Source organism: Triturus cristatus, chromosome 1_2 (genome assembly GCF_964204655.1).
Source record: "Triturus cristatus chromosome 1_2, aTriCri1.1, whole genome shotgun sequence".
NCBI lineage: Eukaryota > Metazoa > Chordata > Amphibia > Caudata > Salamandridae > Triturus > Triturus cristatus.
The window spans coordinates 836,371,697-836,397,651 of NC_140580.1; the positions used below are offsets into that span (position 1 = coordinate 836,371,697).

The following is a 25,955-nucleotide window of genomic DNA, read 5'->3' on the forward strand; positions in this document are numbered from 1 at the left end:
CGCGGCGCGTCCGAGGAGAGAGAGCGGCAGCCTCCGCCATCCCGCCGCATCCCGCCGCAGACGCGCCAGGTGGGGGAGCAGATTCTTCTCATATCGCAGGATGGGGTCAGTGGAGATGTAGATCCCCAGATACCGGAAGCCCTGCTGGGCGATCTGGATCGAACAGTTTCGGGGGACAGGCGGAACATCGCCACACAGTACATACAGATATGACTTACCCCAGTTGATAACAAGGCCCGAGTTCCTACCAAAAGAAGTCAAGACGTCGCAAACCACTATGAGAGACTTCTGGGGCGAGGCGAGGTATAATAGGATGTCGTCGGCGTAAAGTGAGATACGATCCTCATAGTCGGGCGACCATCGGAGGCCACGTATACTCGGATGCCATCGTATCCACGCTGCAAGCGGTTCAAGAGCAAGGGCGAACAACAAAGGCGACAGGGGGCAACCCTGCCGGGTGCCCCTCCCAAGAGGAAACGGCCTGGAAGCCCTCCCGTTTACCACAACACTAGCGAGGGGACCCTCATAAAGCAACCTCACCCAGTCAACAAATCCAGGTCCTAAGCCGAACTTGGCTAGTACCGCCCACAGGTATGCCCACTCCACCGTGTCAAACGCCATCGTGGCGTCAAGAGACGCCACAATAGCCGGCTCCCGCAGCGTGTCCACCCTAGCAATCACACCATGGAGGCGCCTAAGGTTCAATGCAGTGTTGCGATGCGGAATGAAGCCCGATTGGTCCGGGTGGATCAAGTCCTCAAGCACCCGGACCAAGCGGTTCGCCAGGATCTTAGCAAGGATTTTCGGCTCAGCATTAAGAAGCGATATCGGCCGGTAGGAACTACACTTGTCCCGAGGCTTACCGTCCTTATGTATCACCACTATGGTTGCCAGTCGTTGATCACGCGGCAGATACCCGTTCACCCGCGCCTCCACGAACATGGCGCGCAGGTGAGGAGCGATCTTATCCGGACAAAGCTTGTACAATTCGATAGGCAAACCGTTCGGACCGGAGGCCTTACCAGAGTTCAACGCCCGAATAGCACCCGCCACTTCATCAACCGTTATATCACCATCCAGGTCGTCCCTATCTACGTCAGAGAGGCAGGGCAGAGCAATATCACGCAAGAGGTCACACGAGTCGGCAGTCGGCCTGTCCGAAACCGAGGTGTACACTACGCGGAAATAGTCCGAGAAACACTGGACTATACCGTCGGGGTCAGTAACAACCGCTCCCTCCTCCGTCGTTAACTCCGGCACCACTCTATTGACCCGCTCTTTTTTGTCCAACCAAGCTAGCAGTTTCCCGGCCTTATCCCCAACATCATACAGACGGCCCTGCTGCTCCCTGCTAAGGGTCTTGGCAGCATTCTCCGCCAAATCCCTGTACTCCGACTGCTTCAAACTCAGATTATGCAGCGTATCCGCTGCCACCCCCTCCTCCAGGGTCACTTCTAAAGCCGCAATCTCACCCTCAATCTGCACCACCTCGGCATCTTTCCGTCGCTTGGCGGCCACCACCAGTGAGAGGGCCTCCCCTCTCAATACGGTCTTAAACGCCTCCCACAGAGACACCGCCGAATCAACCGAATCTTGATTCTCCTGGAAATAGTGATCAACTGCCTTCAGCAGCGCCCTGCGCGTCTTGGGGTCACGGAAGTACCAGGGGTTAATGGGAGCAACCCTACCCCCTCCCACCCGGCCAATATTAAAACGGACCCACACCGGAGAGTGGTCAGATATGCCGCGTGCCATATGCCTAGCCTCAGAAACTAGCGAGGCATTCGCAGCCAGGGTGAGCACATAATCAATCCGGGAGAGACTCCCATGCGCCCCGGAGTGAAAGGTATACTGACTCTGAGTGGGGTGCCGGAGTCTCCAGCAGTCCACAAAACCAAAAGTGTCTATGAAATCAGGAAGCCACTTCTTAGCCCCCCCTGTATCCCTGGGCGGGTGCCTATCGAGCAGCCCAGAACCAACAGCATTGAAATCTCCCCCCACCATCAGCAGTCCCTCAGGGAGTTCCAACAAGGCCCTGCCCAGATCCGCAAACGTGGAGGCCTGCAGGGCCGGAGGGACATACACAGAAACCAATACCAACTTTCTACCCTCCCACCTCCCCGCCACAGCTACGAACCGCCCCCTATCGTCAACAATGGTGGAATCAACCTCTAGTGGCAGTGAGGCTCGCACAAGTATGCCCGCTCCCCTGGAGCCCGATGAAAAGCCCGAGTGGGCAATGAATTTGTAGCCCTTTCTATTGAGTGCATAGCACATATTGCCTATAAGATGTGTCTCCTGCAATAGGGCAACGTCAGGCGAGGCCCGCTTCAGGAACTGTAAGACGATCCCACGCTTAATACGATCACCCAAGCCATTAACATTCCAGCTAATAATATTAAGGCCCCTACCCCCCATCCCCAAACACCAAGAGACCTTCACCCCCCCCGAAAAACCACCACCTAACCATCCTGACAACAATTACTACGCCTTGCAAGAAAAACCCCCCAACAACCACCCCAACACCCCATGTCCACCCCCCTCCCTGCACCCCTGCGTCAGCTTACAAAGCCCACCCAACTTGCAGTGTGCCTGTCGCCCTATTAAAAACAAATCTACAAAAAGAACCCCAAGGGAGGAAAGAGCTCCGAACGGCCCTCCGCCACCCCCTCATTACTGCAGTTAGCCACAAGTCATTGTCCGGGGCAAAAATAAAAAGACCTAACACACGGGGCATCACTCCTGCTCAGCCCGGTCACTGTCCTTTCCCGTGGTACAGTCCCCGCTGGTCCGCCTCCGTGGCAGAGCGTCCAACCACTCTCCGGCCATTTCAGGCGAGTCGAAGAAGAAAGTCCGATCCTCATACACCACACGCAGTCTGGCAGGGAAAAGCATAGCGTATTTTAAATCCATCTCCCTAAGGCGTCTCTTAACCCCCAGGAAAGACTGCCTTTGCCTCTGCACCATCTGGGTGAAGTCAGGATAGAAGTTCACAGAGGCGTTCTGAAAAGGAACCGGGCCCGCCACCCTCGACGCTTGCAGGATAGCGTCCCGATCTCGAAAATGAAAAATCCGGGCGACAATCGGCCTCGGGGGAGCTCCCGCCTTAGGCCTCCCGCCAGGTACCCTGTGAGCACGTTCTACTGCAAAAAACTTTCCAAGGCCCTTAGGCCCAAGATGGTTCACCACCAAGTCTTCGACGAGGAGGTCCACTGAGCGCTCCTCCGAGGATTCCGGGACTCCAGTAATGCGCACGTTGTTGCGCCTGGCCCGACCTTCAAATTCCTCCAGCCGACGGGCAGAGAGATCACTAGCAGTCCGCAGCTTCTCGACCTCCGCTTGCAGTCCCAAAACATCATCCGCAAGGCCAGTAGTCTTGAGGTCCAGGGACTTGACCCGCTCATTGGTTTTGGCCAAATCCGCGCGTATCAAGTTAACATCGACCAAAATAGTATCCACTTTTTGTGCCAAGGCATCAAACTGTCGCCCGATCGACGTTTGCATCCCCTCTATAGCCCCCATAACATCCTGCAACGACAGTTCCGAGGCCGGGGCCGGGTCAGCTTTCTGTACTTCCAGCGATTGTCCCGATCCACCAGGGGACCCCTTCTGCTGGGCATATCGATCCATATTGTTGGACTGGGTATAACCTCCCCGCCTGGTAGCCTTGAGTTTCGGCTTGTCAGCCTCTGCTTTGGCCGACATTGCAGATTCGATGTAGACAATTACGGAGAAACGTCCCTCACCCAGCTAAATGAGACAGGCCGGACCGTCACTCAACGACCAGGGCGGGCACGAGTCCTCCAGAAGTCCGTGGAGCCTCAGGAAGCGCTCTCAGGCCGGAGCCAACACAGGGCTAGAAAGTGAAAGTGCGACGGTCTCCATCCGCCCGTTCACACCCCGCTGGCCCGCTGTTGTTCAATTAGAGACCGGGCATCTTGCCAACGCGAGCCCCTGGCATCCCTCAGATGTAGGCCGCAATCCGCCATCGTCCACAACTCCGGTCCCCGGCGGGCGATTTTGGCCCGGACAGCGTCAATCGTCCCCACGATGACTCATCTACAAGATACCGTGCATAGGAGACAGGATGAAGAACAGGATAATTGACGGAGGGCGCGAGGGTCCCGGGAGCTCAAAGCTCACGCAGCCATCTTGGTCACACGCTAGGCTCCTCCCCCGATAAGTACATTCTTAATTTCTTTGAAGATGGCCGGGGGTAACGGGTCACTGAAGTGGTTGGATGGGTTGATATTCTGAAGGATCTTGTTGATGTCTTTTTCCCTAAGTGGGGTAAAGGTGCACCATAATGCATTGTTCTTGGTGATCAGGCTGGTATATCTGTGCTTTCCTAAGAGGTCATGGGGTGATATGTCCCTGGAGGAAGACAATAGAGCCTTCTTAGAGGTGAGGTCAATGGAGATGAGTCTTGCTTTCTCTATGAAGAAAGCAGCAAGTTCGTCGCAAGAGGGAGGGCTGCCACCAGGGTCAGAGTGGTTAGAACCTACTACTGATTGCTGTTTGACCAATTCGAAGAGTTTCTTGGGGCAGTTTGCCGCTTGATCCAGTTGGTGTCTGAAGTAGTCTGCCTTAGCACTCTTAATTTGTTTGTTGTAGAGGCTCCTAGCCTCTCTAAGGAGTTTTAGTTGGTCCGAAGAAGGATTGGATTGCCAGGAACGTTAGAGTACTCTAAGGTTGCGGCGTTCCATGTTTAAGTTGTCATTTTACCAGGGTTTTGATATTTTTATTGAGGCATTTTTTGCTGGATTGGAGCAATGTCACCCATGATGTTGGAGATGGTCGAATTGTAGGAGTCGGTGAGTGACTGCATCTCAACCAAGTCGGCTTGGGAGGCGAGGGCCAATGCACAGTGGGCCACTATTTCATAGGAGTTTATTGATCTGAGGTCCCTTTTCCATATCTTTAATTTTGTTGGTTGAGCCATCCTCATCGTATATATATTCTGTGTGTGTTTCTAAGATATTTCAATAATTTATGTGGTTTGGATGGTATTGTTTGACTTTTAAAGACATATTAAAGACTTTCAAAGATATTTGGACAATGTTCATCTAAATATTTGTAGGATGAATAAAGAAATATCTTTAATTTCTTGGCGGTCCTCCTTGCCCATGGGTCTTGCAGTTCACACTTGAGTACACTGCTACACTAATTGTGAATTGACAGCTTCACTCATTTTTAAAGGTTTCTAGGATTTAGCATGTTAGAAATCTTAAATGACAATCAGTTGGTGATTTTGTGGCTTTTAGACAGACATTTTAGGCGGAAAACATATCAACCAATAGATATTTTCAAATATTATACTTTTATACTTTAGCCCTCTCGGGGTGGCAGGAGGGTGTTGAATAGTGGTAACATTACATATAGTTTCCTGGTCTTTCACATTTAGACCGTTGGTCAAAATCATTCTTGAGATACTTTGGCATGTTGCTGTAAGATGCGGTTCACCGGAACGTATTAAATTAGATAACTGCCTCGATCTGTCCAAAAAAAAAAAAGTTATCCTCAAAAAAATCTCAAGATTTTAAGGAATATGCAGACTAAAAACTTAGCATTGCTTCCAAAATTGTAATGTAGAAGCACACAGGTCAGGTAGAAGAGAACATGGTATTCTAGCAGCCCAACTGTAGAACTCCTGTGCATTAATTTGTATTTTAAGTCAGAATTTCATCATATTGTTATGGTTAACTATCACTTGTACAGCAAACAGTCTGCCATTCATATGGCATTGCATGTACTAGATTGTTACAAATGATCAGTGCCTTATAAATGTATATGCATAGTGCTAATGGTAGCGAATGTTTTGAAAGCCTTATTATCCAAACATTTTTTGCATGTTTGAGCTGTATTGGATGCATTTTAAGACTTCTGACGTAATATATGCTAATGTTGAATGGTGCATGGCCATATTGGCGGGAACTATGTTCATTATAATGTGTAAGCCTAAAGTGATATACTAATTCAGAGATTTGTAAGATTGACTCTACTCATTTATTGCTAGTGTTACACAGAGGTTTATAACACACAGCCCAAGGATGTGCAGTTTGAGTTCAATTGTCACTGATTAATCATGGAGTTTATGAAAGGGAAACCCAATGAGCTGTAATATGGTAACCCAGGAAGTTGTGATGGTGCTGCTTGGAGATTTGCAAAAGTGGGGCCCAAACCTTTGAGCTAATTTGGACCAGCTGTGTACACTAAGAAGGCTTAGGGATTTTCCCTAACAAGGTTCTATGATAAGAGCAAAGAGGGCTCAGCAGAAGAGCTAGGATTAGTGGGTAAGAACTAGTCAATGAGTAGAAGTGGACTCGTGAGGGATGAAGTGTCGATAAAGCCAAGACTCTGGTATTAGGAAAGTTTTGAGGTGAGTTTTAAGCAAATTGAGGGTAAGCCATAAGTAGGACATCGTAAATTCCCACATCTATTTCTGCCTTTGAAGATGATTTAAAATGATTAAGAGCGCATTGGAGCCATTTGCTCTTATCAAATGATCTTTCAAAAGCATTAGTTCCTCTTAATTTAAACAGTGGAATGCACAGTGAAAGATACATTTTATAAGCTTGGAGAAACTTACCTTCTAAGTTTCCTCCAGTGGCCTGTTTAGCTAACATTTCTCTCAGTTTCTTGATCTCCTCCTGGTATTCACGCAAAAGTGCGTCCTTGGGGTCCTCATTGATGCGTGGTTTGTTCTTGATGTTCTTGGCTCTGTTGGCATAGCGTAACGTGCTCAAAGTCTCATCATAATTATTGTCGGCAGGGGACAAACAGGCCACCATGAGCGTTTTTGTGTTGCCACCAAGTGAGTCCTGTAGCAGGCGGGTAAGTTTGGAGTCCCGGTAAGGAATGTGTTTGCATTTACCGTCCACAAGTGCAGAGATGACATTGCCCAGGGCAGAAAGGGACAAGTTTATTTTTGTGGCTTCTTTCAAACGTTCTCCTGTTGCACCAGTTTTAGACTGCCTTTCGCTACCAGCTAAGTCCACCAAGTTCAGCTTCCCAGCTCGCAGTGAGTCCTTTCCATTGTCATCTACAAAAAGAAAGGTGTTGAAAAGAAGTATTACACACATCTTACAAGAGGCCCACAGATAACATTTATGAGACCTTCAAATAGCCCTAAATCCCACTCAAACCATTAAACAATCCATATATAGCTTTCAATCACCCACTTGCATGGTTCTCAAAAGCTATCCAGAAATCCTTCAACAGGCACTCACAAAGCCTCTAACTGGCACTCATACTGTTCACAACAGCCTACTTATATACCCTTAACAGTCCTTCACAAACTGCTCAGAGGACACTCATAGTCATGGCATGCTTCCATGCAACCCCCACCCATGTCCCCCTCAACCTTGGGGTTGTGGTATAATACTTTCCCATTCACCAGTACATAATGTACATATTAACAACCCACTTCCCCCAATGTTTCCCCCTCAATACCTGCAGTCTCCATTTTCTTATCCTGGCTTCTCATAGTTCTGACTGTCTGTTTCCTTACACCTCATCAGGATATCAAGACACAGACACATAATCTTGGCACTAGAACCCACTATCAGGGTTCACTATCTAGCCTCACACATCTATCCCATAGAAAACATGCACCTTGCTTCTCGCAGTCACACTGCCTGAGTAGCTGACCTGCCACCAAGGAGGTGCCCCAATACGAGGAGGATGGCCACAATGGAAAAATGGTGGAAGTAAAAAGGGAAGGTGGGACGCCATTTGTGTGAGTGATAGCCTGAGTGTGTGTGTGTTTAACCCACACTGTGCAGACAGGACCGGTCCCCTCAGTGTTGGTAAACATTGACAACGTCCCACAAATACATCACTGTGAGGACCATGGCGCTAAGAGGACCAGTCCCTGAAGTACTTTCAAGCAAGTGTATAAAAAAGCTAAAGAAATAGATATGTTTTTTATTTCTGTCCTCTCTTTTTCTATGGGAGACAAATGTCAGCTACATCAATCACTCCCACACCTGGCTATAATCAGATGACCCACGTACTGCAAATGTTTTATGTGTCCCACCTGCTCACTATTCACATCAAGAGGACTAATTTGTTCAATACAATCTGATCTCCAAGCTTTCAGCTGCCATCCGCTGAATGGCCAGGAGTCAGCAAACATTGAGGCAGATTCTGGTGATGTGGCCCAAGCCATGATCCCGTCTAAATACTTCCAGACATTAGTCTCAAGTCAACCAGCCCAAATAAGGGAGCTATCTGTAATGGAGGCTGGTAGTGGTGGACACGGTTATAGGGCTTCCCTGGGCATACTTCTTAACCTGCCCTTTTTGAATGAAGACACATTTTTGCATAGCTCTTTGATCAAAAATACCAGCTATTTATCATGTTCTCCCCCACGAATGTACTCCTTCTCTCAATTCCTCTTTCACTTTCATTTCCAATCCTCACCCTCTGCCCTCAAGATCTTCTGCTGAGGGCTGCAGCTTGAGTCCTTCCAGTCTGTGGTTTGTCTGGTTCCATGTGATGTTGCAGCATCACAATGGGTCTAGTTCTATGTCATATACCAGTGTCTCTGGTAGCCTTCATGACCAAGCCTCTCTTAAACCACAGAGAAAATCCATTTCTGGTATCTATCTATCTATCTATCTATCTATCTATCTATCTATCTATCTAATCTATCTAATCTATCTAATCTATCTAATCTATCTATGTCTGTCTGTCCTATCCAGTGCCACATACAAAGGCTAAAGTGACTTTATAGTCAGTTGACAAGGTTGGTTGCAACATAACATTTAAAACACAAAAAAGAGACTGAAATTCACCTCTGCTGGGTGTAATATAGACACATTTTCAGTCTTTATTTTTCAAAAACTTCAGAACAGATTTACACCAAATCACAAAAAGCGCGCTTTCTAGATCAAGATCAACCTTTCTGACAAATTTGGTGCTATTCCGTTCAGCCGTTTTGGCTGTAGCTGTGCCTAATTTTCCTATAGAAAAGTGCAAGGGTAAAACGAGTTTGGGACCCCTCCCTCTTTCTCAGCCCCCACTTAATGCATCAGTTGCATTACAGCATGAGTTATAGTTACTTAAAATAACTATAATCAGTGAATTTCTGTGGTTTTGTTAATTTAAACAGTTTGTGACATTATTCACCCAACTATAACGTCCCTTTAACCTTTGTTTTTTTCAGTAGAATATACATAAATATATAAATATATATATATTATCTACTGCCGGTCGCCAGTAGATAGTTATAGTTACAACCTAGTTTCCATAGGAAATCTCAAAATTCTATTTAGAATAACTTTGGCGCCAGTTGACGAATCCTCGCGAAATTTTCAAAACAAATGGGGGCTCCGTTCAGCTCCTACCCTGAAAGTCTCGGGGTGATTCGTCAAGCGGGGGCAGAGAAAAAGGGGGGTCCCAAAACGAGTTTTCCCCATGCATTTTTCCATAGGACCTTTAGTCGCAGCTACAGCCCGAACGGCTGAACAGAATTACGTGAAATTTGGCAGAGAGGTAGCCATAAGGTCAAGGAAGTGCCTTTTGCAGGTCTGGTGTAAATCTGTTCAGTATTTCCTGTGAAAATAGCATTTAAAAGCATATCAATATCTATACGCGTGCACCGTGCGCGCACCCTGCCCTGCACGAGCGCAATTCTGATTGGTTGTTAGATGTCGGTAAACATTCGAATCGGTCGAAACCAGGAAGTGTCGGCCGCCATTTTGACTCTCGCAGTCTGAGGGGGTGAAAAACAAAGGTGGAGAATGTGAAAAGGGGGCAGAGTGGACAGTTCCTGACCCCCTAGCCTTGGTCAGGGGGTCACAGAACGACCCCCAATGGAGAAAAAAACAATTTCTTTTTTTTTTTTAAATCGCGAGGTGCGCGCACCGCGCGCGCACGGCAGGTACTGCGAACCGTGGGTGAACGAGCACGCGCGCGAAGCGCACCGTGCGTGCACGGTGAAAAACCTGAAATTTTTTTTTTATAAATACATAACTTAGCATTTAAAAAACCGTACAAATTCACTGAAAAAACCATAGGTTTCACACACGTTATAGTTACGAATTAGCATTTAAAAAACCTTGCAAATTCACTTAAAAAACCATAGGTTTCACACATGTTATAGTTAGCTGGACATTTCACTCGTGAAAAACCAATGAAATTCCCCCGTTATAGTTAGTGCAGGCAACTATAACTCAGGCGACCGCAATCCTCTGCTGATGACGTCAGATATTACATCACTGATGACATATGTGTCTTTATGAAAAATAAATATTTGTAATATATGTATAGCTAAAGATTAATGGAAGAAGACATGGGTAAATAAGTGTCTAAATACAGTGATGTAATATCTGACGTCATCAGCAGAGGATTGCAGTCGCGTGAGTTATAGTTGCCTGCACTAACTATAACGGGGGAATTTCATTGGTTTTTTACGAGAGAAATATCCAGCTAACTATAACATGTGTGAAACCTATGGTTTTTTAAGTGAATTTGCAAGGTTTTTTAAATGCTGATTCGTAACTATAACGTGTGTGAAACCTATGGTTTTTTCAGTGAATATATATATATATATATATATATATATATATATTCAGTGAAAAAACCATAGGTTTCACACATGTTATAGTTAGCTGGACATTTTACTGATAAAAAACCAATGAAATTCCCCCGTTATAGTTAGTGCAGGCAACTATAACTCACGCGACCGCAATCCTCTGCTGATGCTAATACTGTATTTAGACACTTATTTGCCCATGTCTTCTTCCATTAAATTTTAGCTATACATATATTACAAATTTTTTTTTTTTCATAAAGACACATATGTCATCAGCAGAGGATTGCGGTCGCGTGAGTTATAGTTGCCTGCACTAACTATAACGGGGGAATTTCATTGGTTTTTTATCAGTAAAATGTCCAGCTAACTATAACATGTGTGAAACCTATGGTTTTTTCACTGAATTTGCAAGGTTTTTTAAATGCTAATTCCTAACTATAACGTGTGTGAAACCTATGGTTTTTTCAGTGAATTTGTACGGTTTTTTAAATGCTAAGTTACTTTACGCCATTCGTGGCGTGCGCGCCCACTTAACGCAGTTCGTTCCGTGCGCGCAAGGTGCGCTTCGCGCACTGTGCGCGCACAGTGAGCACGTGGTGCGCTTCGCGCACCGCGCGCCCACTTTACGCAGTTAGTGCCGTGCACGCACGGTGGGCACGCGGTGCGCTACGTGCACCGCGTGCCCACTTTACGCTAGATGGGCCATGTACGCACGATGCGCTTCGCGCACCGTGCACACATGGAGGACATATGATGCGCTCCGTTGTGAAAGGTAATATTTTAATTTTTTGGTATAAAAATATGCAATGCACAAATGGTGCCCTTGGGGCACCATTTGCACATGGGGTGGGGAAAGTATGGATTATGTATTTTTTTAATAATTTTTACCGTACGCGTACGGTAAGCGTAATCGGCGAAATTATCGAAAAAATTAAAATTCCGTTTTTGGCCTTGGGGGATCTTTGGGGACTCCCTCAACATGGCTAGGTGCTTAGGAGCTGTCTAAACAGCCCCTTTACATGTTTTTGGCCTTTGTTTTTTAACCCCCTCTCAGAGTGCGAGAGAGAAAATGGCGGCCGCAACTTCCTGGTTTCCACCGATTCGAATGTTTACTACGATCTAACAGCCAATCAGATTCGCGCACGGCACCGTACACGTACGGTAAGCTTACCGTAAGCGCACCGTAAGCTGCCACAGATATATATATTGATTTAAATGCTATTTTCTCAGGAACTACTGAACAGATTTACACCAGACCTACAAAAGGCACTTCCTTGACCTGAGGACTACCTCTCTGCCAAATTTCAAGTAACTCTGTTCAGCCGTTCGGGCTGTAGCTGTGTCTAAAGGTCCTATGGAAAAATGCATGGGAAAAACGCGTTTTGGGACCCCCCTTTTTTCTCAGCCCCCGCTTGACGAATCCCCCCGAGACTTTCAGGGTAGGAGCGGAGCGGAGCGCCCCATTAGTTTTGAAAATTTTGCGAGGATTCGTCGACCGGCGCCAAAGTTATTCCAAATAGAATGTTGCGGTTTTCCTATGGAAACAGGGTCCTAACTATAACTACCTACTGGCGACCGCCAGTAGGTAATATATATATATATTATAGTCTCTGTGCCGACGCGTTTCGAGAATTACATCTCTTCTTCATGGGCAGATGCATTGAAGCGATCACGGAAAGTTCAGCATGCCTTAAATTAATATCCCGCCCTTAGTGGGTGTGGCTAGTGCCCAGGAGCATGCTGGAACTCGTGGTTCAGACCCTGAGTGGGCTCCGATAACTTCTTGGCAATGTTAAGTTTTGTACCCTGAGTAGGGCTCCGGATGTGTCACTGGCCATTTCATGCCGCAACAGTAGTGCCGCAACGGTGAGGAATCGTTCCCACCTCGGCTTCTCATGTGGTTGAAGACGGTGCACTCCAGCGCGGCAGGGCTGCCGCGTAGTAAATTATTCCTCAAAATGCCCAAGCATACCTGGAGGCACTCAGCTGCTGTTGCAAAACCGGAGGCCGCGCTGGAGTGCACCGTCTTCAACCACATGAGAAGCCGAGGTGGGAACGATTCCTCACCGTTGCGGCACTACTGTTGCGGCATAAAATGGCCAGTGACATATCCGGAGCTCTACTCAGGGTACAAAACTTAACATTGCCAAGAAGTTATCGGAGCCCACTCAGGGTCTGAACCACGAGTTCCAGCATGCTCCTGGGCACTAGCCACACCCACTAAGGGCGGGATATTAATTTAAGGCATGCTGGACTTTCCGTGATCGCTTCAATGCATCTGCCCATGAAGAAGAGATGTAATTTTCGAAACGCGTCGGCACAGAGACTATAATGCCGGAATGAAACTGCTGGCCGCCATGAATTAAAAATAAAACCTCCGGTTTTGCAACAGCAGCTGAGTGCCTCCAGGTATGCTTTGGCATTTTGAGGAATAATATATTTATATATTACCTACTGGCGGTCGCCAGTAGGTAGTTATAGTTAGGACCGTGTTTCCATAGGAAATCTCAAAATTCTATTTTGAATAACTTTGGCACCGGTTGACGAATCCTCGCAAAATTTTCAAAACTAATGGGGCGCTACGCTCCGCTCCTACCCTGAAAGTCTTGGGGTGATTCGTCAAGCGGGGGCTGAGAAAAAAGGGGGGTCCCAAAACACGTTTTCCCCATGCATTTTTCCATAGGACCTTTAGACACAGCTACAGCCCGAACGGCTGAACAGAGTTACTTGAAATTTGGCAGAGAGGTAGTCTACAGGTCAAGGATGTGCCTTTTGTAGGTTTGGTGTAAATCTGTTCAGTATTTCCTAAGAAAATAGCATTTAAATCAATATATATATCTGTAAGCGCGCTCCGAGCGCGCACCGTAAGCTTACCGTACGCGAGCGCGATTCTGATTGGCTGTTAGATCTTAGTAAACATTCGAATCGGTCGAAACCAGGAAGTGTCGGCCGCCATTTTTTCTCTCGCACTCTGAGGGGGGGAGGAAAAACAAAGTTGGATAACATGAAAAGGGGCAGGCTAGACAGCTCCTGACCCCCTAGCCTTGGTCAGGGTGTCCCAGAAGGACCCCTAAGGCCAAAAATTATTATTATTTTTTTTTTTGACAAAACGCCGAATGCGCTTACCGTACGCGTACGGCAAAAAATAAATAAAAAAAAAACAAACACCACATATTCCCCCCACCCCCCCGTGTGCAAAAGGTGCCCGCAGGCATATTACCCTTGATGAACATTTAATAGATAACCTTTCACAACGAAGCGCATAATATGTCCTCCGTGTGCGGACGGTGCGCGAAGCGCATCATGCGTACATGGCCCATCCAGCGTAACGTGGGCACGCGGTGCGCATAGCGCACCGCGTGCCCACCGTGCGTGCACGGCACTAACTGCGTAAAGTGGGCGCGCACGGCACGAACGGCGTAAAGTAACTTAGCATTTAAAAAACCGTACAAATTCACTGAAAAAACCATAGGTTTCACACACGTTATAGTTAGGAATTAGCATTTAAAAAACCTTGCAAATTCACTGAAAAAACCATAGGTTTCACACAAGTTATAGTTAGCTGTACATTTCACTCGTAAAAAACCAATGAAATTCCATGTTATAGTTAGTGCAGGCAACTATAACTCACGCGACCGCAATCCTCTGCTGATGCTAATACTGTATTTAGACACTTATTTGCCCAGGTCTTCTTCCATTAAATTTTAGCTATACATATATTACAAATATTTTTTTTTCATAAAGACACATATGTCATCAGCAGAGGATTGCGGTCGCGTGAGTTATAGTTGCCTGCACTAACTATAACGTGGAATTTCATTGGTTTTTTACGAGTGAAATGTACAGCTAACTATAACTTGTGTGAAACCTATGGTTTTTTCAGTGAATATATATATATATATATATATTCACTGAAAAAACCATAGGTTTCACACATGTTATAGTTAGCGGAAATTTTACTGATAAAAAACCAATGAAATTCCCCCGTTATAGTTAGTGCAGGCAACTATAACTCACGCGACCGCAATCTTCTGCTGATGCTAATACTGTATTTAGACACTTATTTGCCCATGTCTTCTTCCATACATTTTTAGCTATACATATATTTCAAATATTTTTTTTTCATAAAGACACATATGTCATCAGCAGAAGATTGCGGTCGCGTGAGTTATAGTTGCCTGCACTAACTATAACGGGGGAATTTCATTGGTTTTTTATCAGTAAAATTTCCGCTAACTATAACATGTGTGAAACCTATGGTTTTTTCAGTGAATTTGCAAGGTTTTTTAAATGCTAATTCCTAACTATAACGTGTGTGAAACCTATGGTTTTTTCAGTGAATTTGTACGGTTTTTTAAATGCTAAGTTACTTTACGCCATTCGTGGCGTGCGCGCCCACTTAACGCAGTTCGTTCCGTGCGCGCACGGTGCGCTTCGCGCACCGTGCGCGCACAGTGAGCACGCGGTGCGCTTCACGCACCGCGCGCCCACTTTACGCAGTTAGTGCCGTGCACGCACGGTGGGCACGCGGTGCGATGACAAAGCAAGAAAGCACGTCAACAAATCTGTTTCTGCTTTCCTCCGTGACTATGGTATGGGTGCCATTTACCACAACAACTTGCGTTATGACATGCAAGACATTTATAGAGGAGATGGTGTGCACTTCAATGATGAAGGGAACAGAGTCTTCCTCTTGAACCTTAGACTCTGCATCGGTACTTACTTGTAGGTACCACTAAAAAATCATTTCATAAACACAACGGCTCTTTTTAGAGCCCCCTAATATCTAAACACTTAAATCTGATTTTCATTTTTTTTTTTTTTTTTCTACCGTACGCTTACCGTAAGCTTACCGTACGCGTACTCCGTGATTTTTTTTAAAATCAATAAATGTTTTTTTTGTACTTTTCTGTCCTTCTTTGACCCCCTTACAAATGTTAGGGGGTCTGTAACTCTCCTCATTGCCCCCTTTCCTTGTTTTCACTCTTTTTTTTCAGAGTGAAATACACAAAATGGCGGCCGCCGCTTCCTGGTTTCGGCCGATTCGAATGTTTACTAAGATCTAAGAGCCAATCAGAATCGCGCTCGCGCACGCCACCGTACGCTTACCGTAAGCGTACGGTAAGCGTACCGTAAGCGGGCTCAGATATATATATTGATTTAAAGGCTATTTTCTCAGAATCTACTGAACAGATTTACACCAAACCTACAAAAGGCACTTCCTTGACCTAGGGACTACCTCTCTGCCAAATTTTGAGTAATTCTGTTCAGCCGTTCGGGCTGTAGCTCGTTCTAAAGGTCCTATGGAAAAATGCATGGGAAAAACGCGTTTTGGGACCCCCCTTTTATCTCAGCCCCCGCTTGACGGATCCCCCCCGAGACTTTCAGTGTAGGAGCGGAGCGTAGCGCCCCACCTATTTTGAGAAATTCGCGAGGATTCGTCGACCGGCGCCAAAGTTATTCAAAATAGAATGTTGAGGTTTTCCTATGGAAACGTGGTCCTAACTATAACTACCTACTGGCGACCGCCAGTAGGTAATATATATATATATATATATATATATATATATATATATATATATACGGAAAACATCCATATATTTATTGGAGCAGGTAGTGCAAAAAAATCGACTCATTTGGTAGTATATCAAGCAGCTCTGAAATTGGATGCATTGCAGCTGAATCACAGCCTTTCTCAATCAAACTCATTAGCATTTTGATTGCTCAATATATACTCGCAACATCCACGATATGGAAGACTTACTTCCCCGTCACTTGTCTGCAGCAAACAACCATATAATCCATTGTACAAAATCATTTTATGTGCGTGTTAACAACTCAAACAGTATAGAATCATGCATATATGTATTTCTAAATAGATAAATACATCTTTGTTTCTTAAACCGCACAGCTCACAGCATTATAAAAGTTCAATTTACATCCATTCAATTTAAATAAATTTGCAGCAGAGGAAAACACATCATAAATCTAAATATGGAGGCAGGCAAAATGTCAGTTCCAAATAAGCCCGTACCACCCACACTTGCTACCAATATAACCAACAACCCCACAGTATTCAGCAATGTTTTTTTAAACAATGTTTTACACCTTATCGCATTACTCATGTTCCTCTTTATTCTGGGGCTCCGTAATATCCAATCCACATGCAGGTAGACAGCACTAGTTGTGGCCAACATTCTGTTTAGTCTAATCCCCCTAAGTATGAGCCAGTATTAAGTCCCACTGCTTGACCACTACTTACGTAGTGCCTTGCTCCCAATATCTGAATAATTCCACGAGCGGCAAATGAGGCATAACACAAGGGCCGGTCCCCGCAAAGAGAGTCCAACAATTCCCAACACCAGACCAATGAGATGCTTTTCAGCTGAATCGCAGTCTTTCTCATTCTAACTCATCGCCATTTTGACTGCTCTATATATACTTGCAATATCCACAATTTGGAAGAAATACTTCCCGTCAGTTGTCTGACAAGGGGCGTTGTCAGTGCTGCTTTGATCCAATAAATATATGGATTTCTTCCAGTCTCCGAGTGCAGGTTCTCATTTACTTTTGAAAGGTTTGTTGGCGTTTTAAAGGGGCTAGCAGTAGCTCACCTTGCACCACCTGCGTTCATATATATATATGGATAGACAGATAGACAGATAGGCAGATAGGTAGATAGAAAGAAATAATGACACAGTTGCCACTGATCATATAGCTGGGTAGTTATAGTTAGGTAATACACAAATGTAAGCAGGAAGGGTTTCCAAACTTACAGGGGGGCCGAGAGGAACAAATGAGGGGAGTGCACCCTCCCGTGTTTATCCACTGTTTTACCACAAGTACTCCCCACTGTCAACTCGCTACAGGGTTGTTGGATATATTTGAACAATCCTAGAGCTCTGGTAGTGTGGAGGTCCCTATGTGAAGTCAATGGAGATCACCACTACTGAGTGGGGAAGGAGGCAACTCCTTTTGTTTTATATTCCCTCACACACCCTAGTGGTGTCATGCTTCATCATTGGGACACCTCGACGCCTAGAAGTCGAGGTGGGCTCGACCATTTTTCAGGGAGCTCTTAGGAAGATGTTTTGGCCAGGGGGATAAAGATTAAAAGCCCAACAGCAGATCCCAGTTTCCCTTTTATTCTTGGATCTGCTGGGGTAATAGTAAAATACAAGTTAAGGGTCAATGAGGATATTATGGTCCAAAGACCCTATAGCCAACATGTTTCAGTCCTTATAAGCCCCATAAAGGGTACTGGACTTTCTTCAGGGCGGGGAAGTGTGCCCCCTGGTATGGGTAGTAAAGAGAATTTCCCTATACTACTAGTAATAAGGGCAACTAACGCTCCTTATTGATTACTGTAGACCGATTAGTCTCACATATCACTCCATCTATGAAGAGAAAAGAAAAGAAAAAAGGAGAAAAAACCACACATTTTTATATGGAGTTCTAGGTTGTTCGTCTCTACAGGCGTTTGTTTTTACTCAATTGTGGTGAAAACTTGTCCACCAAACACACAGAAGTGGCGAGTGAAAAAACACACTTCGTTTATCACGCGCTCGTGTCTGTGTTATGCCCATCTTAGTGGCGGCCTTACGCCGCATCCTATCATCTTTCACTCTTAGGTGTGCGTCTATCAATATTGATCCTACACCAGTGTCATTCCCTCATGGTCAACACTGTAGCTTTAAAATAATCGGCGTATTTTCTTAAAAAACCGTGATAACGTATTTGCATTCTCTCTTTTTCACGCTCATCCATACATCTGTCTTTCTCTGTTTCTCACATTCATCCTTTCCTCGTTTTGGAAGGGGTATCAACACCAAGTGGAGAACCAGCTCTTATTGGGGTAGCCCTGTAGTCAGACACTGCGTGTTCATGAGAGTATAATCACCAAATTCACGAGATTAACCAGTCACCCGAACCGTTGGTCCACAGATTTGGAGGGGGGAAAAAAACAAAGACAGACACACGAAAACACAAACATAGGACAGTATCCGTGAGAGCTGTGCTGAACGCTGGATCCCGAAGGGGCCAGCTTACAACTCATACCTTATGTTCGTAGCATAACTCCATCATTACTCACGCCATCAAGGGTCCTGCCCCTCGTCTCATCCTATTTGGAGGTGGTTCCACTGCTTGGGGTACTGGTTTGCCTTGTTGTTCTGTTATAAATGGACCGTTTCCGATAGGATGTTGTACCGCCCATTTCCGCATTCCGTAATTGACGTCAACGTGCCTCCGGTCTGAATCATGGGTAATGTAGTACTACACTCACGGCGTGCCCCTCTTTGTTTAAAGTTTTTTTATATTTTTTTTATTTTATTAACACAGAGTAAAAGACGACCGTCAAACACATAAAGTATCTTTGGTCCTTACGGTCTTATAATGTAGACTGAAGAGACTCTAATGTGAATAAAGGGTGTATTAATTCTAACCCGGTTTTTTGGTATGATGATAGAGTCATTATTAGTGTCTGCTACTCACAACTGATCCCAGTGTTTTATTAGTCTGTGTAAACGGGCTATTTACTCGTGTCATGTGACTTATACATTTAGAATACTGATCATGAAGTTGTGCATGTTAATACGTTTTTCAGTTTAGACCTCTATACTGAATAGAAACAGGAACTGGGTCAGTGCATAATCGCCCCTTAGTATTAATGTCAAGTGTATATATTCCTGCCTGGAACCCACTGTGATCTCAGAGACGTGGGAAAAATTGGTAGCTATATTGAAAAACATATAAACTAAGATTTTTATTCTTCAGTTACAGACTCTCAACCTATGTTATGACATAGCTACGTCATTTTGTATTTGAGACTTAATGTTTTGATTGATCTTAAAAAAATATATACATATATACATAGTAAGGGCAGGATTATTACGGGGTCGCGATTCTCTGAGTTAATAACTTTTGTTACTGGCTTCTGATCATCAAGAGATTTATCTTTTGTTGAGTTGATTCCACGGTATTAAATCATTCAATCCAACAATGTGGGTCTTGAGTCTATATACCCATCGCTGTTCGCGTTCAAGTAGGGTTTTGGACATATCACCATCACCATTCACCTTCTCGATAATTGTCCACCACAAATCTGTGTCTGTGTGTTTGTGCTCTATGTAGTGAGCAGTCAGTTTCGTCGATGAGATAGCCCTTCTAATCGTACTTCTATGCTCACAAATGCGTACTTTTACTTTTCTCCCTGTCATCCCCACATACAAGAGTTGGCAGGGGCATTTAATGAGGTAGATTACCTTCTCTGTATTGCAGTTTGTGTGTGATCGTTGTTCCCACGCATACCGCATACCAAGGTCTATTTCTTTGGTGTGTTCTGTGAAAGGACAAACCACGCATGAGCCGCACGGGTAAAGGCCCGTGACCCTTGGTAAGTTCCATAATGTTACTTGGTGTGTTGATTGTATTCTTGCCTTCCTGAAATCGGTGTGTATGAGAGAATCCCTCAGACTTCGGTTCCGTTTGAAAGAGAACATTGGTTTCTCAAATTTAAGTTGGTTTGAGGTTAACACTGTCCATTTTTTATTTATGATTTTTTTGATTGCATTTGATGATGCATTAAAAGTGGTTACACATATGAGAGTATCTTGCTCTTCTTTCTGATGTGTTTCCAGTAGGGCCTCTCTGGGTGTGTTGCGGGATCGTTTTTTCACTTTTTCAATAATCTTCTTCGGGTAAGATCTTTCTTCTAGTTTCATAGCCAGGTTTTCCGCTTCCACTTTGTATTCTCTGAGGTCCGCGCAATTTCTACGGATACGCAAGTATTGGCCCACCGGGAGGTTCTCCCTAAGTGCCCGGGGATGAGCACTGTTGAAATACAGTAGACTGTTTTTGTCAGTTGATTTTGAAAACAGGGAGCTAGTAATCCCCCCCCTCTTTTGCGCTCAATTTGACATCTAAGAAAGACACCTGTTCCTGATTAGATGTCATGGTAAACTTCAAGTGTGGGTTAAGTTGGTTAATCCATGCATAGAAGTTGGTCAGCGTGCCCGTGTCACCTTCCCAGATCACCAGGATATCATCTATGTAACGCCACCACCCTTTGATGTTGTCAGTATAAGGGTTCGTGGTCCATATATGTTCCTCTTCTAGTTGTCCCACGTATAGACATGCTATACTAGGCGCGAATGTGCTGCCCATAGACGTACCGTGTATTTGCAGGTACAGCTGATCCTCCAATCTGAAAAAGTTCTCTTTCAATGCTAGGCTCATGAGTGTGACAACCCAACTGATTGGAGCGTCCCAGGTCCATTTTTCCCGGTGTAAGAGTGTTTCGATTACTCTGATACTCTCGTCCTGCGGGATGCTGGTGTACAATGCTTCTACATCCAGACACACAAAAATATTGTGTCCTGGATCGTATGTAACATCCTGGAGGACTTTTAACAGATGTTTGGTGTCTTGTATGTAAGATTTAATGTGTGTAACCAAAGGACGGAGGAACCAGTCAGTGTATTTAGATAACAGTTCTAAAAGGGAACCGATCCCGGACACAATAGGTCTCCCTGGTGGTGGGATTCTTCCTTTATGGATTTTAGGTATTGTGTAAAAGACCGGCATTCTTGGATCCTTACAATTGAAGAACATATGTTCTTTTTTATTTATCCAGCCTTGATCCAATGCCTCTGTTAAGATGTTTATAGTTTTCCTCAGTCGAACAGAAGGGTCTTTGGAAATGGGTTTGTAGTATTTGATTTCTGACAACAGGTCGGTAAAGGCTGTTCTGTAGGCTGTGGTGCTCTGTATCACTGTGGCTCCACCTTTGTCTGCTGGTTTAATAACCATATCGGGTCTTATGCTAAGTTCTTTAAGAGCCTGACGTTCTTTCTTATTCATGTTATCAAAGACATCTCTTCCAGTGGGTAGATTCTCAATTTCATTTGACACCGCCTCTTCAAAAGCTCTAACTTCTGGGGGCATCATCGAAGAAGGGGGAAAAAAGTTTGACTTCACACGCAGAGATGTGTATTTGTGATCATCAATCGGTGGTTCCTTCCCCATGAAGAACGTTTTTAGTCTTATCTTGCGAAAAAATTCGCTCAACTTGCACCTTATCTGGAATTTGTCTAGATGTGTTGTAGGCACAAATCCTAGACCTTTGTTCAAAACATCGATTTCCTCTGTTGTTAAGGTGATGTCGGTGAGGTTCACTACTAGTCCCGGGATGTGCTTGTCCCTGCTATTGGTCCTTTCGTCATGCTCCATGTATTCATTGCCGTGTTGCTGTCTTCCCACTGGACCTGCTTTCCTCCATTGTTCCGTCGGCCACGTTTTCCTCTCCTTCCGCCCTGTCCTAAAAAACGGTTCTGATTAAAATTCGGCTGGAAGTAAGGTCCCATCTGGAAGTGTTGTGGTCCCTGGAACGGTGGTGGTCCGTGATAGGGTACTGGGCCAAAGGCTCCTGGCCATGGGTACATCTGTGGAGGTTGGAAGCCGTGATTATAATTTCCCCTTCTTGGTCTTCTCGGTCTGCCCCTCCAACTCCTGTTTGAGTCATCACTGGACCAACCCTCTTGATCTGTTTCTGAGTTGCTAGAGTCTCCGTGGTATGACGAACCAGAATCTGAGTTTTCTTGACTTTTGTAATCCTCTTTCAAGTATGGGTACACTCAACCAATCACGGGTACAACGCCACGTGAGTGGTCACTAATCGCGTGGCGTTGTACCCGTGATTGGTTGATACTAATCATTAACACTGCCAAACGACTGTCGGAAGCAATTCTAGTAAAAATAAAAACCAGTGAAGATGCACTGATGACGGAAATTAAAATCACCCTATATAAAAAGAAACTAGAAGTAGTGAACAAAGAAATCAGTGAACACAAAGATTTCCTGATGCAAAGTAAGGTGAACAAATTGCAGAAGGATCTGAAAAAGTTTTCCCATGAAAAAGTGTACCCATACTTGAAAGAGGATTACAAAAGTCAAGAAAGCTCAGATTCTGGTTCAGGATGTTACATACGATCCAGGACACAATATTTTTGTGTGTCTGGATGTAGAAGCATTGTACACCAGCATCCCGCAGGACGAGAGTATCAGAGTAATCGAAACACTCTTACACCGGGAAGAATGGACCTGGGACGCTCCAATCAGTTCGGTTGTCACACTCATGAGCCTAGCATTGAAAGAGAACTTTTTCAGATTTGAGGATCAGCTGTACCTGCAAGTACACGGTACGTCTATGGGCAGCACATTCGCGCCTAGTATAGCATGTCTATACGTGGGACAACTAGAAGAGGTAATACAAGTGGGATGGTAACAGTTCCTATGGGTAGAGAAATGCAAAAAAACAGCCAGGTAGGCTGAAGAGAAGTGTTCGATGTCTCCAAAAGAGTTCGAGTGTGCCGAGAGAGAGTAAGGTACTCCTGTGTGGATCCAGAGGTGCCCTCACACACCCTATCAGGTGTATAGCATCATCATCGGGCTGGTGCTCCTCGTGGGGGTGGCGCTGCAGTCCCTCACGGGCCCGTTTGACGGGGCTCTTTGATGGAGATCTTTTAGGAGTTTGCCGCACTTGTGCATGAGGGTGTGTGGGACAAAGTGATGGTGGTGAGAGATATAAAAAGACCCAAGGACACTAACAATTTATTGAGGATGTCCCTGGGGTCTGGTTAAGATATATCACGGGGGATGGAGAAGCAAGGTCAGTTGCCTATGTGAGAGGGGAAATTAAACAAATACATTCCCTCTTCTCTCACCCGTGTAGTGAAAAAGGTGGATATATTAGGGGGTCGACATGTTTCGCGCTTTTGTGAGTCCCTAATGGATCTGGGGGCGCTTCATCAGGACCTTAAGAAAGAATGTGCAATATGGGAATCGGGAAGAGACACCCTATAATCCCAATAGTCCTAAATTATAGGAATTATTGTAGAAAAAGTTTGACCGGAACACGTCGTTTATGCGTGTCCCTAGATGCGGCCTATGAAGGAGCAAAACACAAAAGGGGGGGGGAGGAAAAAAAGAACACAATAAAACATCACTATTATGGTCTCAGGTGGTCTGGATAGTCAATCTTGTGCAAGACAACAGAGTGTGTCTGTGAGCGCCCCATGGGGGATAATATCTAAGCCTCTGCGCACGTGTAAATTGGATACGAGGATACGGGTGGGTGAGGGGATCACTGGCATGCGCCGTACATTCATCTGTGGTCATAGTCAAATGTCCGTACCTGGGGATAGAAACAGCCCCTTGAATAGAGATCCCCCGAAGGGGACCGTGGCACCGAGTTAGTGCATGGGCCCCCTTACGGTACAAAATCAGAGCGACTTATTCTATATATTAATTTAACTGAGGGGGAAGTGCTCAAATTTAAGCGGAATGAGATTTATGTACAGCGTGTTTGTTAATACCTGTACCTGGTGAAGGGAATAGGCTGTAAAAGACAGATCTCCCCGGGGGACAGTGGTACCGGGTAAGTGCATCGGCTGCCTTCCGATAAAACACTATATTTAACTGTAGGAGGTAGTGCTGACATAGTGCAAGTGACAGTTGTTAATGGCATGTCGATGGTTACCCGTGATTACAACTACTGGCATCTATCGTGCATAATGGTGCACATGAACATAGTGAATATCAAAAAAACTTAACATTGCCTACCCTCCTTAGATAGAGGATGGACCTCGTCAGCGTAGCCGTGCGTTAGCGGAGGCGGCTGGGGAAAAAAAGGGGGGGGAAGACAAGGCAATGGAGATCAAGCCGGACAACTAAAGTAAGGTTATAAACGGGCAGGAAAAGTACCGATTGACAAAGTAATGGGTAAGGATATCCAACAGGATGGGGGGCACTTACTTCACGCTCTCCGTCCGTGCTCCGGAACATCTACCCGGTTGCTGCGGCTGCTGGACGGTGAAAATAACGGATGTCTCCGTTAAATACAGACATCAGGCTGTAGGGATAGGTGCAGGTGTGCGGATGGGCGCGAGGACGTAGTAATGACGTCAGGTCGGGAGCCGCGTAGGGTGTTGAATGGCGGCCATGATGGAACGGGACAGGCAAACGGCATTGCTAACGTTATTGTTGAAACATAATGAGTGATATCGGCATGCCGTTGAAGGTTAAATGCACCGGGATTGAATTACGGTGCCATGGTCCTGGGTGAGGGGTATTATATTATCACACCCAAAAAAATAGTCTTAAAAAATAATAAATGTAATAATGATGCGGGGGAGAGGTGAGGGGGAATAATATGTAGTAGTGACATAGTCACTCACTCTCTCTAAAAGAGCAGTAGAGAGTGGGGGAGGTGCAGACCATCCTCGTAAAAGGTCACTAGGATAATAGTGACACGTAATAACAGTGATGTATTGTCATAGTAGGAAGGTGAAAAAGGTCAGGGGCAGGTTGGCCCGTGTGGAAGGGAGCCAATGTACAGTTAGTTTTACAGGCTTAACTAAACCTGAACAAATTGGAAAACAATATTTTTTATGTATATGTATATATACACGAGGATAAAGGGACAAATGATGGTCTTCAGACTTGAAAACCAGGGATCCAGATGGACGGGTCTCTACTAACATCAGTAATGTTAGTGTCGGGGTACCGACGTTAGTGGTAGGGTTGTTAGTCATAAAGTTTCAAATGAGATTGTCTCAACGCTATGGAAGTGAGTGTGGTATCAGGAACCTGACTCTCCCAAACTACACCACCCCTCACACAGGTCACTGTATCAGTCTCAGTCCACCCCTGGCACTTCCAGGCTGATCCTAACACCTCTTTATCCCCTAGGATGGTCTCTTAGGGCTCCACAGGGCCTTAGGCGCCCTCTATTCCACTTACTGCCCTTTTTATGAAGCTCCGACGCCGCTGGAGTCGTGTCGACGCCGGTAGGCGGTTCCGGTTCGATGTCGGCGGCCTCGGCGCAATGTCAGTTCTTGACGACGCTGGTAGGCGGTTCCGGTTCGATGTCGGCGGCCTCGGCTCGATGTCGACCTCCGGTTCGATGACGTCGGGCTGTCTTGGCTCGATGTCGACTTCGGGCAGCTCCGGTTCGATGTCGGCGGCCTCGGCTCGATGTCGACCTCCGATTCGATGACGTCGGGCTGTCTTGGCTCGATGTCGACTTCCGCCGGCTCCGGAGTGCGACCTCCACTCCCGACCTCCGGCACGATTCCCTTCAGGTTCCGGCGACTCCGGAGTGCGACCTCCACTCCCGACCTCCGGTACGATTCCCTTCAGGTTCCGGCGACTCCGGAGTGCGACCTACACTCCCGACCTCCGGCACGCTTCACCTCGGTCTCCGGCGACTCCGGAGGGCGGACTTCACTCCCCCGTCGACGCCGCTCACTCGACCTCGGGTGACTTCCTCCTCGACCTCTGGTACTCCTCACGACCTCCGTCGGCGCCCTCTCTCGACCTCTGGCGGCTCCGGGTACGACGTCTGCTTTCCAGTCAG

The 25,955-nt window shown here is 45.8% G+C and overlaps 1 protein-coding gene across 5 annotated transcripts in view; it reads right to left on the reverse strand.

The window, feature by feature from the left end:
• Positions 1 to 25,955, reverse strand: part of KIF17 (kinesin family member 17) — a 449,007-nt gene that overhangs the window by 215,907 nt on the left and 207,145 nt on the right. For all 5 annotated transcript variants that reach the window (XM_085608962.1, XM_085608959.1, XM_085608958.1 and 2 more), the window contains exon 5: positions 6,590 to 7,042. In XM_085608962.1, coding sequence (XP_085465088.1) covers positions 6,590 to 7,042 — 453 coding nt within the window. The remainder of the gene's footprint in view (positions 1 to 6,589; positions 7,043 to 25,955) is intronic.